Source organism: Terrapene carolina, unplaced genomic scaffold (genome assembly GCF_002925995.2).
Source record: "Terrapene carolina triunguis isolate 2854851 unplaced genomic scaffold, T_m_triunguis-2.0 Scaffold58, whole genome shotgun sequence".
Classification (NCBI taxonomy): Eukaryota; Metazoa; Chordata; order Testudines; family Emydidae; genus Terrapene; species Terrapene triunguis.
Window position 1 is genome coordinate 82,983,003 of NW_020664409.1, and position 20,409 is coordinate 83,003,411.

The window sequence follows — 20,409 nt, forward strand, 5'->3', positions numbered from 1 at the left end:
AATCCTACCCTCACTTTACGTTTTGAATGCCAATACACAGATAGCAGATATTTGTGTTTAACTAACTTAAGGGTACTTTATATATTTTCCCTGGGTGGCTATGGCTAAATTACAGTAGTTCCAATTGTTCTTCCCAGCATGCATGCCTTGTACTTGAAACAGTCTTCAGTATGTATAATAATTATTTTCACAAATTGATGCTGGTAATAATTTTAAAAAAATCAGCATATGTGTTAGTGTCCAAGATTTCTTTATAATGGTCTGGTGTTTTATGTTAACATTATTTTAACAAAAACTTTTCTGTGGCTTTTTTTAGTTCTGAGAAACAATTTATTTCCTAAAACTTGTAAGTCAGATAGATTTAAATATATAGCAAAGTGAGGTATTTCTGTGAAAGTGCTCTATCTCTATGTAAACTGATCTAGGTATTTACAATATGCCAATCAACATAGTATCCAAGCATGAATCTGAGTCAGTTACTAAATACAAAGAGATATGGGGAATGGGATGGAGGTGTCTAAACTTAGGCTACTAAGTCTACATTTAGGCATGTAAATAGTTTGAGTTTCAGCAGCAGTGAGCATGTAGTAGCTTTCATGAATTCAGTGGGAGTTGTTTGGTACTGAGCACTTTTGAAAATTCACTTATTTGGGTACCTAAATTTGGACCCAGTCGCCTAAATTCTGATTTTTTTGAAAATCCTGGTTCAAAGTCTTTATAAGAACCAACTGATGTCTGAAATCTCCATATTAAGGGGGGAAATATTTTGTTTGAATCTAATTCAAGATAGCTAGAAAATCTGTTTTCAGTCTTTACAACAGCTTGCAGTTCATCTCTGTATGAAAATAATATCTCTCTCACATTGATATTAATTTCAAAATGCTCCTGAGCGCTGTTAAAACAGCCTGAGCAAAACCCTGCCAGATTTCCTTGCCAGAAGACCATAAAATATATTAGAGGATTTGAATTGCTTCACAATGCTGAACTATTGGTCTGAGAGCATACTGTTTAAAAAAGATTGTATTTAATTTAAGGTGCTGAAGAACTGTTTAGCATGGAATAAGTCAAAGCAACAGAGAAAGGGAAGATTTAGAATGGACATGAGAAAAAAGCATGCCATCAATAAGCTCAGAATGTGAAAAAAATCTTCCAAGGGAAGAAGGTGGAATCCTAGTCACTGGAACTATTCAGATGCAAGCTGCACAAGGGGCATGGGAATGTTCTCTAGGGAACAAACGAGATTGGATCATCTATTAGATCTTTTTGACACTTAGTTCTATCAGACTATAATGATGCAGGTGCCAGGTTTTTTTTTACCTGCACATATCTATGCATCTACTTGCACTGGTACAATAATCAGTTATATAATCACAATTCACATATGCTCTGGACTTTCTCTCTAGAATGTCATCCCTCATCCTCACTTGCCTGTCCAGCTATTGGCCCATCTTCTTTCTTCCCTTCACCTCTAAACTCTCTGAATGTGCAATTTGCTGCCTTTGCCTTGTATACGTCTCCTCCAACTTGCTCCTGGATTTTCTTGACAAGGTTTTTGATGACCTCTTCCTAGCCAAATCACATATCCTTTATTTCAACCTCTGCTTTGACCTCCCTGACATCCACAATATCTCCTCAACAGTCCATATAGAACACATCTACAAAGATAATCTCCCTTACTCATTGTTCTGATCATGTCACCTTCCTCTTGAATTCTCTCTGAAATTTCTCTTTGAATCCATCTCCGCCTCCTCAGCAACTCTTATCCTTGTGCTGCAAGACTCTGCTTAGCCTATCTTCTTCTGAACCCTTTTCACACTCTCCCGCCACCTCCTCACCTCATGATGTCACCCTTTGACAAACTGTTTGTCCACTTCTCCTACAACAACTCTATGCTTTCTTCCATGCTACTCTTGATGTATGGAATGCTCCTCCTGAGCTGGTCTGCAAGGCCACTACCCTCCGAGAATTAAAATCACTCCTGAAGAAGAATTTTTTCTTGATACTACAGGAATGTGTTGACTAATAATTGCAAGCATGAGACGCAACTAGAGATTGCCCCTCAAGATCTAGACATCTAATAATAATACATTTTAAAATGCTTTATTAAGATGTAACCAATTATAACCCTGATGACTGGCTATATAGTCTACCCATTGCCTCTGACATTTTTGTCTGCCTGGATTTAGATTGTAATGTCTTCAAGGCAGCACCCATTCCATCTTCCATGTTTGTTCAGTACCTACCACACTGTGGGTGCAACTGGAAACAAACAAGTAATAAAAAAAAATAGAAAAACAAAGAGAAATATAACATTCAGAAAATATCTGAAAAACAACAAGTCATAAGGAATCAGATCCTCCGTGGCTATAATTTGGTATCACTAAGTCAGTGGAGCCAATTTACATCAACTGAAGATTTGGCACAAGAGTTCTATGTTATTCAACCAAAAAATCAAACATACTTGTTAGTATCAGGTTCAATCTCAGCAATATCTCAAAAACTATTCATGTTCAAATGTTCTCCTAAGCTACTTTGTCCTTGATTAGTTCAGAATGACAGATTATCTTTTCTTTTTGGACCTATAAAAGTAAATTTGACCCTCCCCATGGCCCCGCACCCAATGTGTCACTCTAGTAAGAAAATTCTGAGACTTTTAAAGATGTTACTCTCTTACCTCCTTCTTTGGAACAAAGATTCACCAGACTGTGAACTGTGTCCATCAATTCCAGCTGTTGTTTCTGCAGGACACTGTTGTTGTTCGTTGCCTTGTTTAACTGCTTCTCTAGCTCCTGGATTATGTAGCTTTGGCGTGAGACTAAGCCTTGAAGGTTCTCTTTTTCCTCCTTCAAAGTATCCAACTCTTCTTTATGCCTTTCTTCCATTTCTAATATTTTATGCTCAAGCAAACTTAAAAAAAAACAACAGCAGACATTAATTAGTTTTAATATACATTGATACAGAAGCTGGTGTCTATTTTATCATTTGGTTGTATGCAGAGTTCAGCACATGAATTATTCATGCTTACAAAAGGCAATAAACTCACAGCCATAACTTCACTTTAAAAGGTTAGCCAAGGGGTTGGTATAGTCCATCTAGCACCTAAACATAATTGACATCTAGGATCTCACTTTCTAAACAGTATGTTACACGTGATTGCATTCCTAATTTGCACACCCATCTTAGGGAACTGCATGCACAAGTGGTCGGTTATGTACCTAGCTGGCAATTTGTGCATGTAATTATCCATTTTGGGCAGACAGTTAAGTATCCAAATTAGCCATGCAGTTCCAAATATATTTTTTGCATGTGCAAAGAAGTTGGAGAGTCAGGAGAGGGAGAAAAGATGAACAGGGCATGGAAGTTGTTGGTGGAGTGGATGGGGCAATGTGATAAGAGATGGGATCAGGGAGGTAGGCTGGAGCAGAATTGTGTAGAGCTGTGAGCACAAGAAGGTAAAAACTTGGGAACAATGGGGAACCAGCCAAGGGATATGGATCCAATACTAAAAAAATCTAAACAACAGTCTAACTGATTCAGGAAAGCATCTTTGAAAGAATATAAGAGAAACACAGAATAATCCCCAGACTACTTGCATCTATTTTTATCATATGGTCTCATATGGAATCCTCCCATAAGTTTTGGCTTATTAGCAATGCGTTACATTTGCAGAGCAGGAGTCTCCTAAATTGCAATTTAAGGCCTTGATCCTACAAAGACTTGTGCACGCCTTCTTAGGACCAGTGCCTAAAACTGTTACTTTGTTCCTTCGTGTCACTGTCTTATGTTTTCCACTCACTCATGACTCCTGTGAACTCCTCTAATTGCTTCACATGAGACTTCATATGCTAAATATTGAGAGAAACAAAGGAATGTAGCCTGCAGTCGGTCTGATATGAAAGACACTCTGTCTCTCAGATTCCATTATTTATTATACCAAATAATTAAATGGAAAATTAGAGTTACAGCTGACAAATTTACACACCTTTTTAGTGAAGAAAATGATGCTGAAAATGTACTGAAAAAGAGATAGTTTAACTGAAGTTTGTCTAGGCATGCTAACAAAATATAGACATCTTATATAACCTTGAAATAGTCAATCCAGTGCAAATAACTTCCAGATCATTAGAATGTAATGCATTACAGGACAATTTTGGTTAAAAATAACCTAGTAATCAATTCAGGAGTTCGTATAAACTTTTGTATAATTTTAATAAAATGTTGTTTGATGTCATAATCGTGATTCTCAACTTGTAGGGTCCTGGGAGATTTTAAGTGGCTAGTGAAGATGGGAAAGGAAAATTTGCACAGGTGAGCGGTACCCACTTCCATATCGCGAATGAGATTCTTTTCCCAAAAGGTAAATCAGGAAGTTGGATTCTTAATGTGGGATCCCTATTTTGTCAAAATCCCTCATAAGTAACTTTCCTTGCACATCAAAAAAATGAAGACGATGACTCATACGGTATTTCAGAGGACTTCTGAATACTCAACATTTATATCTCCTCAGCCAGGAAAATCTTGAGTACAACTGTAGAAAAATAACTGACTTGCTTTCATCAAATTTTATGGTTAATTTTAGAATAAATGTATGCAAACACTTTCCCCCTCCTTGTACTCCTTCCTCTCCCGCGCCTCCCCCCATGTTCATTTTATAAAGATCAAAAGGAGTTGTGGATGCAATGGGACAGCTAGGATATATGTAACCACCATCCTATAGTCTTGTCAGTGCCAACACTTCGGAATTATTGTAGGAGTTCGGCAAATCAAGGTTTTTATTAATATTAGATAAAGAAATGAACTGCTAAACTTTTGATCAGTGATTCTAACGTATATGCCAAAGGAGGTGTTTCTCATATCATGAACCCACCATTGGTCTCAAACTTGCCAACAGGCCACTTCCTATCCAAGTTAGTCCTGGATTTTATTTATTTTCTCTTTTCCCCGCACCTTGGTTTTTACTGCTGGGTAATAGATCAGTGGCAAAATGCCTATTTTATTTCAGGTCATTTAAGCAATGCTCTGAGAAATATAATAAAATCCTTCTGGAGTTGTTTCTATTAAATATCATGAAGTCTTAATGTGAGCTGTTACAAATGATAACAGTGTAAAGACTAAACTGAGACCTGGATTTGCTGTACACACTAGAGTAATATAAAGCTTAAAAACAAAACAAAACAAACCCCTAAGTAAAACCAATAGCAAATCTCTTTTTCCCAAACGTTATGAATTTTGGACTTAACAGGGCACTCAAGGAAATGTATTGTGCAAGCTTGTCCCATCCTTTTCTGTGAGAGCCAGGCTGAGCGACATAAGCAGAGTACCACTTTCTTGGCATCATCCTTGCCCCCAGCTGGAAAGGAGAAGATGACTGAGACTCAAGGCTCTTTAATCTCATTGACAAATATATAAAAAGATATATTGGAAGTTGAAGCTAGAAATATTCAAAATGAAAACAATGTGCACATTTTTAACCATGAAGGTAATAAACTATTTTAATACATTGCCAAAGGATGTGGTTAATTCTCCATCACTAGAAGTTAATCAACACTGAATGTAGGCCTAAAAGATGGGTGCTCTAGCTCAGCTACAACTTATTCAGGAATCACTTGGTGATATTATATGTTTCATGTTATGTACTAAGTCTGACTAGCTGATCTTAAAGGTCTCTTCTAGCCAGAGCTCGTCAAAAATTTTAAGACTGAACAGTTTTCTGTCAGAAAATGATGATGCAACAAAACTTAACATTTGGCAAGAACTTGTAAATTCCATCAAAATCTTCATGGAAAATTATCAAAATGGTTCATTTCAATAAGGCCGAAATGTATCATTTTGACTTTCTCATTTCAACTTTTATGGTATATTATGTTATAATTTATAATAATGTAGCTAGTTTGAAAAGGAAAATCATGCACCCTGTCTGGAACGCATGTCTGTTAGGGTCATGCTGTGCTGGACAGGGGAGTAGCTGGTAGCATTCTCGAGGTTGCTAGGTTGGAATTTTTCTGGGCTTTTAAGGGAAGACTAGATGCTCTCTAAATTCCCTTCAGGCCACCCAAGCAGTATAGGACAGAATGTAGTTCTTACCCTACAACATTTTACATCTGTGTCCATGTCTTAATGTTTTCATAGAAAAGAAGGGTTGACTACCACAACATGGATTGCTGCATTGTTTGTTTCTTATCATATGTTTCTTAACATAACAGTAAATGAATCCATGGTGATGACAGTTCACTGTGTCTTATTTATAGTAACATTGCCCATGTCAGGCAAGGAAGAATAAGATGACAATGCATAGTGCTTCCCTGTTTGGAGTCTATGGAGAGAGGCAGCCTGCAGATGTTTTATTGCTTTAGCAATAACACATCTTTATATTTATGAGTATAGTGTCAACAACATGTGCTGCAAAGATGGGGTGACATAGTGGCTGGTTACTTTATGCTTTGCTATGTAGATTAAAATAGTATTATATACTGCAAAACTAGTAAATTGTTAAGTAATGTGTATGTAGTGACCTGTATCTCTGCAATGCTTTTTCCCCTAGATATAAAGACCTCAAAGATATGAAGGACAATGTTCTGAGGACAGGTGAACTCCCTGTCACAAATTCACCAATGATGTAAACCCACTGAATTCAGTTCAGTTTTGTTAAGAACCAGTGAGAACCATCTCTCAAAACTTGAAATGAGCAAAGCTCAAAACTTTATTTAGATTGGAGGCTTCTGCACTGACTAGTCTGGAAAGACAGAATTACCTAAATAGCATGAGAAAGGTTGCTGTCATGACCTTTCACTCCAGTGGGGCCAGAGTTTCACCCATGATGTTTACAGCAAGGAAGTTCTAGAAATCGCTCACAAAAATCCTGTTTGTGGGTTTTTCAGTCTGGTGTTGCGACCAAACAATTTCAAAGAAATTCAGATAATTTTAAAGGTTGATTAGAACCAACCTAACTCCACAAACCTTCAAAAGTTCATTCACCATTAATAGGTTACCCTTATGGAAGGTCTGTGAACAAAGAGTTTACCAAGTTTTCAATCATCACTGTATTTTAAAGGGGCACTAACAAGGATGTTGTGGTTAAAATGAAACCAATATCAATGATTTATTATTGGTTAAGTAAAGGCGTTGTGCTCTGCAAGACAAAAAGGGAAAAATAGTCTTTGTACTAATGGACTTTACCATCCAAATGATCTATAATTGTCTATTGCAGTAATTATGCAGTACTACTCCTCGATAATGCTTTCAATCAAAATGCCATAGTTGTGACTTGAATGACTCTGTGCTCTTTTTTTGTGAGTAGACAGAGAATACGACTTTCCCGTACATTTTTAAACCCTGTCTACTCATTAGAATGGAATAGTCTAGGGAAGTACAGCTAGTGCACAACACTGATAAAAATAAATCACTGTTGACTGTAAGGTTACCCTGTGAGCAAGCTGATTTTTTTACATATTGCAGTCTTCAGCTTGGAGCTCAAATAGTCTTTCTGGTATCAGAATAATAGGGTAAAGAAAAGGAAGTTATTGTTATGGTAGGTTACATATTGGGCCTGACCATGTTGACAGGGACTCTTTGGAGTTGTTAGTTACAATACAGAAAAAAGCCAACTTCAATTTGCCTTACATTTTAAGCTTACTTCTGTATATTGTCTAGTCTACTGGTATTAGTGTAGCCAGTAATCTATTTTCTACCATACAAATGATGTGTTAAATTTGTCAGGATGTAAGCCAGCAGGATAGCTCAGCATGACTGCACCGTGTATAACATTATTCATAAACCTTCCTGATAATGCTAGAGAGGTTAGCAGGCCACTACAGAAGCCAACATACAGACTTCCAGTGAAGGCTAATGTCATTTTGAAAGGTGATGAAGTAGAACATGGAGACAGCACTCTTGAAACTCTCCTGGAACGAAGGAAAGCTTGATTTAGGCAAACTGCATTGCAAGGTACACAGTTTTTTTCACTAATCCAATCCAGACCATAGAAGCTTAAAGGGGATTTTTACTTATAGTTTGAGATGCCTCAGTTTAGATGTGTTTGGGAACAGGGTATGGATCAGGTCAGGGAGATGGGAATCCTCTTGCATCAAAAGTTATCTTAACCGCTTACATTAAAAGTAATCTTTAAAAAGTCTGGACATTTTAACCATAGACAGTGTGATTTACTTTGCCTTTGATCTATTCAACAGGTAAAGACAAGTATTATCATTGTACTAAGAAAAGTCTGGCCAAATATATAATCACATCCATACACACACACACACACACACACACACACACACACACAGAGAAAGAGAGAGAGAAATTGGATTTAAATCCTTATTCTCTAGCTGTATTCCTCCAGCTGTAAGAGGTTAAGAAGAAATTTCCCCTGTGGGACAGGTTATTCTATAGTTGTCCACTACAAGCTTTCTTGAAACTTCCTGTCTAGTATCAAGCACTGGACATTGCCAGTGAAGTAGATGGAGCACTGGCCTGGTCTGGTATTACCTATATTCCCATATTTCTTTAAATCCAGTAAAATGCTGGGGCCTGATTCTCCACTTCATTTCATCTGTTGAAGTCAATGGAATTACAGTAAGGCATAGGAAGTAAAGCTAGTATAATGGAGTAGAAGAATCAAGCTCTTTACTGAAACCAAAATATGTGTCTAAAACTCCATCCAGTGGTACCGTGTTTCTCATTACTTCTGTCAGACAAGAGTGGTAGTAGTGTGCAAGAAAAGTATTCCTGGAGAAATGATCATAATCTTCTTTGTATATGGTATGACTGTTCTTGTGCTGAATCTGCTAACAGTTGCTCTGTCCGCTTAAACAAACTTCACTTGTCTTACCTATTCCTGTGTAATGCCTAGATTGGCAAGTCTGCTACGTTTATACTCATTTCTCTGATTCTCCTTTTTCCTCCTACAGTAGCACACTAAATGAGATAGCAGACAATCAATTATGGGCATCAGTGACCCTGCATCTCCCTCAAAAAAGTTTAAAGTGAAAGCACTGAAAGCAAGGAACATTCTCAAAATGTAAAACATTATTTTTAAATGCCTTGTGGAAGAATAAGTTGCACTGACATAAACAATCATTTATATTTACAGTTATTGGGAAACCACAATATTAAGGGCTTGTCTATACAATGAGTCAGTGCGTGGAAGTCAGTGTGCTGTAGATTCACACCCTGGCTTGCTGTGTACTAACTTGCCATGTAGACAAGCCTTCATTTATTGCATTTCACAAGATCATCCAATATGTACTATAAGATTGAGGGACAAATTGCAGTAGGTGCTGTATATGTACATTGTAAGAGACTCACCCTGTTCAAAAGAGCTTAGAATCTAAATAGACAACATAGATAAAGGAAGGAGAGGTTACTTTCAGTGACTAGAGTTCTTGGAGATATTTATCCCTATAGGTACTCCACTTCTAGGTTTGCCAATTTTGGTTGGATGTATTCCTGGAGTTTTCATCACATGACATAATCTTTAATTAAAGATTAATCTTTAATTCCTGGAGACTCCAGGGCAATCCTGGAGGGTTGGCAACCCTATCCACTTCAGGTACGCATTCACTCCATGCACCTTTGATCAGAGATTTTTGGTTTCAGTGCCCATTTGGTTTGCTAATATGGTTTTGACACCCTTGTATCATACCAAGGGTATATAGAGCAGCACGGATGAACGTTCCCCATTTCCTTATCTACTGCCAAGTCCCATGACTCATGACTCCGAGGCAGAGGGGAAGGAGGGCTAGTAGTGGATAACATATAGGGACAAACATCTTGAAAAATTCCAGTTACTGTACAAGGTAAGTAAACTCTCTGTAACATTACCCAGGGTATAATCTGGATTGTTGAACAGCTGTGTCCCCCAACCTGGAGTGCCTTTTACACTGCTTCGCTGTGAGAGCAACCACTCCTGATCTGCTCCACACACAACCTCTAGCATGTAAATTACTCCCAGCTGAATTATATGAATGCTCTAGTCAGACACTCCTGAATTACATTGCAGAGTGACACCAGAAAATTCCAAGTCACAGACTTGTCACCAGAAATGTAAATCTTGCACTGCACAGCTCTTTTCTTTTGGACAATACAAGCTCATAGAAAGTCTGTCATTTCATTAATAAGAGATGATATGCACAGATCCTGATATCTCAAATGGAGGTTCCCAAACACTTGAATTCAAACACACTGGTTTAGATAAAATAATTAAACAAGTTTATTAACTACAGGAAAAATAGATTTTAAGTGATTACAGTTAATGAGGCATAAAAGTCAGAATTGGTGACAAAGAAAATAAAAGGTAAAACACAACTAACATCTAACAACAAGCTAAGTGAATTCAAAGTGAAATGTCTCTCTCACCACATGGTTTTGCAGTCTCGCTGGTTGGAATTCTTTCAAACAAGACTGTCTCTTTGCCTTTCATGTGTTGTGGCTGTTGTGAGCAGAGGGAAAGGTAGGAGTGTTTTGGGGCCTCTCTTCCCATTTGTTATTGTTCTCTTTTCCCTTTGAAGATGATCTTCAGCTGGGATTCAGGAGACAGGAGGTCTGAGAGATGGGAAACTGCAGCTGTTTTCTTTGCCAATACGTAAATTTCTTGGTCACATCCTTCTTCCTGCCAGAGAATGGCCATTTAACCAAGTGATACTCCATTTGATTTTGTTGACATCTGGCTGAGGTGTTGGCTAGCCTTTTGTCTCTAGGGAACTGGTCTGAAGCTGTTTCTCCAGACTTGGAACATGTCTTATACAGCAGAATTTTACAAATTTATATACAGTGTTACCACACATCTTTTACCAGGACAATAATGTTCAGCAGATTAAGAGTTTTCAAATGATACCTCACAAGGCATATTTTATACAAAAAGTATCATAGGCTTGCAAAAAGGGTGAACATAGGAGTAAAGACTGTTACACTCTCCTTTTTATGCCCCCTTTTTTATGCAAGGTCCCTATAGGTTCTCCACTTCAAGTGATTCATGAGCAGTACTCTCTGAAGGAGATAAGAGCTTTGAAGCCAGATCTCTAAGAGTGACAACAGAACTGCAGTACCAAAAGTAGCATCTGCTAGAAGCGTGCACTAAAACATAGTGTTTGGGAAAATGTGAATTGAAGCCCAAGTGGTACCTCTGCAAATTTCTGCAATTGGTATGTCTTTTAACAATGCCATGAATGTAGACTGACATCTTGTAGAATGGGATATTACTGTAGGAGGGTGCTGAATGTTAACAGTCTCATAACAAGAGAGGATGCATCCCAAATCCCATTTTGATAATCTTTGGATGGAAATCGTGGATCCTTTAGTTCTGCCCACAAAAGCAACAGTCTCAGAGACTTTCTAATTGGTTTGGTTCTGTCCAAATAGATGGCTAATGCCCTTCTAACATCTCAGGTATGGAGGGTGGCTTCCTCCTTGTTCTGATGTGGGTTAGGGAAGAAAACTGGAAGCTAGATGACCTGATTGATATGGAATTCTGAGGATATTTTAGGTACAAACTTGGGATGTAGCTAAAGGAAATCTTTCTACTTGTCAAAACCCGTGAAGGGGGGGTCTGCCATTAATGACCCTGGTTCTCCAATTCATTGGGCAGAGGTGACAGGCACTAAAAAGGCCATCTTCATAGACAAGTGTAGATAGGAGCACTTGGTTAGTGGCTCAAAGGTTGGTTTCATCAAACAATTGTGGACCAAATTTAAATCCCACACCGGAGTGGGCTTTCTATGTGTGGGAAAAGGTTTATCAATCCTTTGATGAACCTCGAAGTCTTGGAGTGGGCAAATGCTGAAAACTCCTCCACAGGAGAATGGAAGACTATGATAACCACTAAATGAACCTTAATGGAATTTAAAGGAAGTCCAGGCTTCTTCAAATTCAACAAGTAATCTAGATGAGCTCAGAGGGAAGAATAGACAGGAAAGACTTGTTGTTGTTGTATGACAAAATCTCTTCTATTTTTGCAGATAAGCCTTCATGGTGGAATCCTTTCTGCTGTTTAACAAAACCCGTGGAACTTCTGTGGAACAGGAAACTTCTATCCCAGAGAACAATTAGGAAAACAAACCCTGAGCTGCAGAATGTTCAAGTCAGGGTAGAGAACCCTACCTGAGTCCTGAATTAACAAGTAGGGAATAATTGGAAGTTGTAATGCTGGGCAAGAAGTGAGATGAATCAAGCCAAGTGCTGATTCAGAGGTGTTCGACAGTACCGAGCCTGGGGTCCTGTGACAGCAATCCTGAACTCATGGGTGAGTAGCGCTTGCAACCAAAGAGATCTAGACATTTTGTCCTTATCATGGTGTTGCTTTAGAATGATGTTGCCTGCCACACTTGTTGATGGCATCAGCAACTAAAAGGTTTGAATTTTTATTTACACACCCTCCACCAGAGTTGTTAGCTGGAACATAAGAGCTTTTGGTTCACTCTTTTACATGCTGGGAGTATGGTGGCTGAGGTTTGCCAGATAGCTTTGGCAGGTTCAAGCACAGCTTTGTTCATACGTATGGCCATTCTTCCTGAACCTTCTCTAAAAGGATCTGAAGTGATTTGGTTATCCTTTTCATAAGCTTCTGAAAGTGTATAAAAATCATCTGCATAAGAACTAAGGGAGGGGGCATCACAGTCTCATCTAGTAATAATAAGGAGATATGAATCTGTGGTGTTACTTCTTTATCAGCTCTCACCTCTTGTCCCTTGAAAGACTCCTTTTGGTTTGAGATTGTCGATGAATAGGTGTAGCAGGAGACTGTTTCCTGTCTTGATCCCCATATGTAGTTGGGAGCTCTACAAAACTGTTGGCGATAAGCACCCCATGGGTCCCAGTATGGCCACTGAGGGGTCCATAAGGAAGGAGAGGGGGCAACCAGTGTTGCTCATACCAGGACAGATAATCAGGAACATGAGTTTGTCTGGGTCTAGACGTCTCTCTCAGAAAAAAATTCTGAAGAGATGGCTCTAGGCTGATAACAAGATGATCCCTGTACTGAAATCTGAGAGTTGAAGAGATGTCCTCAGAATTGTCCCAGGGGGAAGGAGACAGAGGTGGTGTTGATTGTCCCTTTTTGACAGTACTGGTGAGATAGGAAGTACCAGAGAATGGTATGGTTTAATGACCTAGAAGGTTCTGGTACCAATAGACTTTTTCTAGATCTACTCTTGAACGCTGAACAGATTTTGCACTTAGATGGGATGTGCATATCTCCCAAACAATGGATACAACAAGAATGAGTGTCACTGACCAGGCTAGGTTCCCAGGAAGGGAGGCAGCATTTGAATCCAAAGTTCCCAGGCATATTCTGGGGAAACAACTCCTGAGAGGAGGACCCGTCACACAAATGATGAGGTGGGGGGTGGGAGGGCTGGGCAGGGTTGTCTAATGAAATAAACCCCCCTTGAAAAAATAAAATGAAGAATATTAAAACTAAAACTAGAACTATAGTAGGCTAAAACCAAAACAAATAGTAGAAGTAAGTTATGCATGGAGAAATCTAGAAACAGGCACCATAATATACTCTGTATCAGGCCAAGGTGGTCAAGAAAGAACTGAAGGAAGTTTGTTTGTGCTGATCTATGTTCCATTGCTAAGGGGCATGAGGGTATCAAGGGTACATGTGCAGAGCAAATGGGCACGGCCACTGAAAATTCCTGATCAAAGGTGTATGGGGTATATACGCACCTGAAGTGGAGCACCCACTGGGACATTACTTGAAAAAGTTGTATTATATCCAATTTATTGATGGGGAATGGAGGCACAGAAAAATTAAGTGGGATTAGTCATGTACTTAAATAGAAACTTGTGCATAAGTGATTGCAGGATCAGGACCTAAATGACTTGTCCAGTGTCACACAGGTGACAGAACTAGAAATTTAACCCAGATCTCCTGAGTCCCAGTCCAGCATCTTAACTACTACATAGAGCCATGAGAATGATTGGAGGACTGGAAAACGTGCTGTATAGTGATAGACTCAAGGAACTCAATCTGTTTAGGATAACAAAGAGAAGGTTAAAAGGTGGCTTTATCAGAGTCTGTAAGTACCTACCTAAGGAACAGAAATTTAATATTGGGCTCCTCACTTTAGCAGACTGGAAGTTGAAGCTAGACAAATTCAGATTGGAAATAGGGTGCACATTTTTAACAATGAAAGTAATTAACTATTGGAACAATTTAGCCAGTGCCATGGTGGACTCGCTGTCCCTAGCAATTTTTTAATCAAGCTTGGATGTTTTTCTAAAAGATCTGCTGTAGTTCAAACAGGAATTAATTCAGGGCAGTTCTATGGCCTCTGTTATACAGAAGACCAGACTGGATGAGCACAGTGGCCCTTCTGGCTTTAGAATCTATGAACCACAACATCATCCTTCCTTTCAGCTAATAAAAGAGTCGGTGACAGAACCCAGAAGTCCTCACTCCAGGTCTCTGCTTTAATCACTAGACCACATTCCTTCCTATTTTTCTGTTTGCCCCATACAGCAATGTTTCTAAAGGGAGACAATACAATTTAAATGTTGCTTTTCAACACATTCTTTATTTCTATATACAAACTCAGACTATTTCATCATGTCACAGACCATTTCATCATGAATGTCAGTGTAGCCACCCAAAGGTCAAGTCAAGTCAAGTTTATTTACTGCCACACATGCCTTGCACCCTGACACATTGTTAAGATACATAAATAAAGAAAGAACATTAAATACACAAGACATCACCTAAATGACTCTGTCCCTTGCACATTCTAAATAAATACTTGGAACTAAGCAGATAATGGCAATACAATTTTTGTTCAGTCAATTAAAAGTGAAATTAAAACATACATATTTTCAATTTTATAAATCTACGAAACTCATTTAATCAATCCTCAATTCAATTCAACTTCTTCTAAATTAAAAATTATGTACAAATAATTATTAGATTAGATAAATTGCCAACATTGACAACAAATACTATTGACAATGAATTATTTGAGCATTTCTGCAAAGGCATCAAAATTAGCAATCATTTCTTTATAGTAATGCACTCTCAGGGGCATCTTTTCCTTTCTCCACCATCATCAGTTTCCTCTTCTTCTAGCTTCCAATAGTTTGTTGCCATTGTTCATTATGTGATCCATCTAATTTCATAGATTCATAGATTTTAAGGCTGGAAGGGACCATTGTGATAATCTAATCAGAACTCATGTATAACCCAGATCATAGGACTTCCCTGAATTAAGCCTGCTTCAAGTCCAATAGCTGTGGTTGAACTTCAGCATATCTACTAGAAAAACATCCAATCTTGATTTAAAGATTTTCAGTAACACAGAATCCACCACAACCCTTGGTAAATTGTCCCAATGGTTAATACTCCTCACTGTTAAAAATTTGCACTGTATTTCTAATCTGAATTTGTCTAGCTTCAGCTTTCAGCCATTGGATCTTGTTATACTTTTGTCTGTTAGGTTAAAGAGCCCTCATTTCTGTTCCCCTTGTAGGTACTTGCAGACTGTGATCAAGTCACCCCTTAAGATAAACTAAAGAAATTGAGCTTCTGGAGTGTCTCAATATGAGGAATTTTTCCAATCCTTTAATCACTCTTGTGGCTCTACTCCAGTTTTCAGCATCCTTCTTGAATTGTGGACACCAAAAATGGACACAGTATTTCAACAGTCGCTGCACCAGTGTCAAATACAGAGATATAACAACCTCCACACTGCTAGTGGATATTCCTCTGTTTATTTATACAAGGATTGCTCAGTTCTTTTGACCACAGCATCTCACTGGGACCTCGTGTTCAGCTGATTATATTCGAGGACTGCCAAGTCTTTTTCAGAGTGACTTTTTCCTGGAGAGAATCTCCCATCCAGTAAATATGCCTGTATTCTTTGCTCCTAAATGTACAACCTGACATTTGGCAGCATCAGAACACATATTGTTTGATTATGCCCAGCTTACCTAGCATACCAGATCACTCTGTTTCAGTGACCTTTCCTCCTCATTATTTACCACTTCCCCCAATCTTTGTGTCATCCACAACCTAGATCAGTAACAAGTTTATGTTTTCTGCCCGGTCATTGATAAAAATGTTAAATAGTGTTGTGCCAGGAACTGATCGATGCGCGACCCAACTAGAAACATCCATTCAATTATTATTCCCTATATAGTTACATTTTGAGATCTATCAGTTAGCCAATTTTTAATCCATTTAATATGTGACATATTTATTTTGCATTGTTCTTGTTTTTTAATTAAAATATAATGTAATACCAAGAAAAATGCCTTACAGGAGTCTAAGTATACTACATCAGTGCTTTCAATCAATCTTGTAACCTCATCCAAAAATTATATCAAATTAGTTTGATAAAATCTATTTCTCATAAACCCATATTGATTAGCATTAATTATATGACCTCCTTTAATACTTTATTGAGTCCCATATCAGCTGTTCCATTATTTTGCCCAAGATCGATGTCAGGGTGATGGGCCTATAAGTTACCCTGGTCATCCTACTTACCCTTTTAAAGTATTGGCATAACATTAGATTTCTTCCAGTCCTCTGGAACTTCTCTGGTGTTCCAAGACTTATTGAAAATCAACATTAATAGTCCAAAGTTATATTATTCTTTCACCCCCAAATTTGAAGGACTGGCTACTGTCTCCTTATTGCTTTATAGTGCTAAAGAGAGGGCAAAATTCTCCTCAGCTGCTGGACTACAGTCAGATCTCCCATGTACATCCTTCAGTCATTCCATATGTAGTGTCCCATTGCTGTAAGTAGGAGTTCTGCATACAGAACAAGTATTAACTAAATTAGAGTGCAACACTAAGGATTGAAGAGAAAAATTTAGCCCATGGTAGTTCTTCCACTTCAATATTCTAAATATACTTCAGAAGACGTCTCTTTTCCTTATGCCTTTTCACCCAGATATGTATATTTAATTGTCTGAAAACTTAAGGGACTACCACACCTTAGTAGCATATAGTATTGGTTTTGCTGATTTGCTGATATTTCCTATGCTTCCCATATCTGTCAGTCTAGATTTTACTTAGACTTTCCATCTACATGTTTTTGTTTATTCAAGGCTCAGAACAACCATTTGCCCCTGCTGTTTAAAGTAGTAGAAATGGAGAGTATTTGTGGTAAACGGAGAAAGCATGTAAGGGGTTAACAATTTTCTCTCACCTGTTTTTCTCATGAATTTTCAGTATTTCATGTGTCTGCTGCAGAAGTTGTTTTTCCAGCTTGTAAGTAGATAATGAATTTTCCAGCAGCTGAATTTCAAGACGGGATGTTTGATTTAGTACCTTAAGGATAAATAAAAGCATTAAAACTTGCAATGTTCTAGTATTACCATTCTGAAGACTTGAACAATGAGTTACATATTTATTCTACTTTATGTCAGCTTGCATGATGACTAATTGAAATGGTCAGTTCAGGTTTTAAAATATGTTTTAAACATGGGGCCAGAGCCTGACCTGGTGTAAATTGAAGTCAGTGGAGCTACGCTGGTAAACACAGGCAGAAGTTGTGGCCCCATATTTGTTGCAGAATAATAATATGCCATTAAAAGGAGGGAAACTGTATACAAAACCTCAGACTAAATGTATACAACACATGAATAGATTATAAGAGTACTTGGACAGGATTTGAACACATGCCAAACTGTTGCATATGATGTTTTGTAACTAGAGCGTCTATGACAGCATTCTTTCAAGATTTCTCTTTTGCAGTGTTGCATGCGCTCAGTATCTGCTTACATCAGGGGTGGGCAAACTACAACCCGCGGGCCACACCTGGCCCGTCAGACGTCTTAATTTAGTCCTCGTGCTCCCACTGGGAAGTGCGGTCTGGGGAGTGGGGACAGGGGCTTGCCCCGCTCCACTCTGCTCCCGGAAGCAGCGGCATGCCCCCCCCCAGCTCCTATGCATATGGGCAGCCAGGGGGCTCCGCACTCTGCCCCCGCTCCAAGTGCTGCCCCTGCAGCTCCCATTGGCTGGGAACCACACCCAGTGGGAGCTGCAGGGGCGGTGCCTGCCGACGGGGCAGTGTGCAGAGTTGCCTGGCCATGCCTCCGCATAGGAGCCGGAGGGGGAACATGCCGCTGCTTTTGGGAGCTGCTTGAGGTAAGCACCACCCATAGCCTGCACCCCTACCCCTCTCCCACACCACAACCCCCTACCCCAACCCTGATTCCCCCTCCTGCCCTCCAAACCCCTTGATCCTAGACTGGAGCACCCTCTTACACCCCAAATCCCTCATCCCTGGCCCCACCCCCTCAGAGCCCACACTTCCCCCCCCCCCCCACCCCCCCCCCCCCCCCGCCCATACCGCCAGCCGGAACCTTCACCTCCCTCCTCCCTCCCCTGCATCCCAACCCCCTTGTCCCATCCCTGATCTCCCTCCTGCCCTCCAAAACCCTCGGTCCCAGACTGGAGCACCCTTCTGCACCCCAAACCCCTCAGCCCCAGCCCCACCCCCACCCCAGAGCCCTCAGCCCCAATCGGAGCCCTCACCCCCTCCTGCATCCCAACCCCAATTTTGTGAGCATTCATGGCCCACCATACAATTTCCATGCCCAGATGTGGCCCTCAGGCCAAAAAGTTTGCCCACCCCTGGCTTACATCAACTCCATTGCATTTTTACGCAGATTGTGTAAACGACAGAGGCCCTGATCCTGCAAGTTGTTCCATGCAGTTGTCTTTGACTTCACTGGGTCTCTGTGCAGGGTCAAAGATCTGCCCTCATGGAACAATTTACAGATTCAGGTCCTAATGTGCATAATTGAAATGGCAATGACATTTTCAAATGGAAAATAACAGAATCTAGTAACTCAAGTCTGGGTAGCTCATGCAGAGGGCATAAAGAAGTGTGTCTACACCCCATTGTTCCCCTGCAGGGCATGTAGTCCAAAGTCAAAATCTAGACTTGTATTGTTGCAGTTAGATACTAGAATGCTATGTGCAATGGTGCAAAGAACAGATTTGCTCCAACGTTTTCATGAATCTATATTCCATTACATAAAAGCTCAGGTCACTTGAGAAGGTGACTTTTATTAACCAATGTATGAAAAAAATAAGCAGCCGAGTAAGACTATTTTGTCATCACCATGTGCATATCATCTCTAGCTAGAGTAAATTAAGTGTCCTCCCTTTGGTAATTGCTATTGTTCTTCTTTATAGTGTAATGTGATTATGTAATAATTTGGGAATGATATTGTAAACTTGGGTCAGGACTTGAGTGCAAACAGTATGATCTATCTCAAACAGTTTGCTACAACAAACCAAATAAATACAACACATGAATACATTTGTTTTAAATAAACAGTTTGAATGCATTGCAACTGTTAAAGATACCACAGACTACAAATAGCAAGTCCCTGGAGAAAGAAAAAATAATGTAATGTGAACTGTAAACTGATAGAAAAGTCAAAAGAAAAGAATTAGTATATACTGCCCTATGATAAGCATTAGACCTCAGCTTATATGGTATTCTGGATAAATTGCTGGTTATAAGAACAGCACATTTGTCTGCTAGTTTGCATTGAAGTTATTAATACTCAGTACCATGGGGGGGGGGGGGGGGGGGGGGGGAGCCTCTGTAAGCTATGTCCTTTGAAATGGTCTTATATTCATGCCACATTGTAAAACTTCATAGAATAACAAATAGTAAACTGCATAGCACTTGACAAATGAATGAATGTTTGTCCCTCTCTCTTGGACCTGTAAAAAACTCCACATATACAATACTTTTCAAATGTCTGGAAACATTTCAGAGAAAATAAATAACATTTCTCAAAATAAAGTGGCAAGTAATAACGTAGATCAAAGGAGATATTTTAACCTAAAACTATTTATTTAGCTTGACACTTGTATCATTCACTGTTGGTAGCTGGGCTGTTTATTTGAAGTCAAATGCTGGTTAGTTTTTTGGTCAGTCCAGCCTGACAAACACATAAAAAGCTAAATATACCAACCAATCCCCATTAAATATAAAGAAAAATACATAATGAGAATCAGTCATCATTGCTGTTGCTACCAATAAACAGAAAGTGTATATGTTTCTTGGAGCACCATGTTGAAATCTACTTTGTGATGATGTGGTAAAAGGAGGTGGTGGGGAAGGTTCTCTGCAGTAAATTCTTGTAGAATATGGCTCTTGGGACAGACCTGGGTTTCAACGTCTGTGAGTTTTCTCGTCTGCTCTGCTGTCTGACTTAGGAGACTGGTTCCTATCTCGAGCATGGTGGCTGTGTGGTTCTGAACTGCACTCTGCTGTATCTGGGCCATCTCTGACTTCATGTTTTCCACAATGTAGTTCTCGAGCTGTGAAAGAGAAAAGGTAACAACAAGAGCATTTTAAGGAAAAGTACCAGTTGTGCACACTTGTAATGACAGAGCAATGATTGGCTAGGAATCCTACTGAAGAAGACGTTTCAGATCTCTCAC

At 39.2% G+C, this 20,409-nt stretch overlaps 1 protein-coding gene across 2 annotated transcripts in view; it reads right to left on the bottom strand.

The window, feature by feature from the left end:
• The window catches only part of ANGPT1 (angiopoietin 1), a 201,326-nt gene that overhangs the window by 90,313 nt on the left and 90,604 nt on the right, over nt 1-20,409 (bottom strand). For both annotated transcript variants that reach the window (XM_024194494.2, XM_024194495.1), the window contains exons 2-4: nt 20,131-20,286; nt 17,147-17,268; nt 2,675-2,907 (exon numbers count right to left, since the gene is read on the bottom strand). In XM_024194494.2, the coding sequence (XP_024050262.1) occupies nt 2,675-2,907; nt 17,147-17,268; nt 20,131-20,286 (511 nt within the window). The remainder of the gene's footprint in view (nt 1-2,674; nt 2,908-17,146; nt 17,269-20,130; nt 20,287-20,409) is intronic.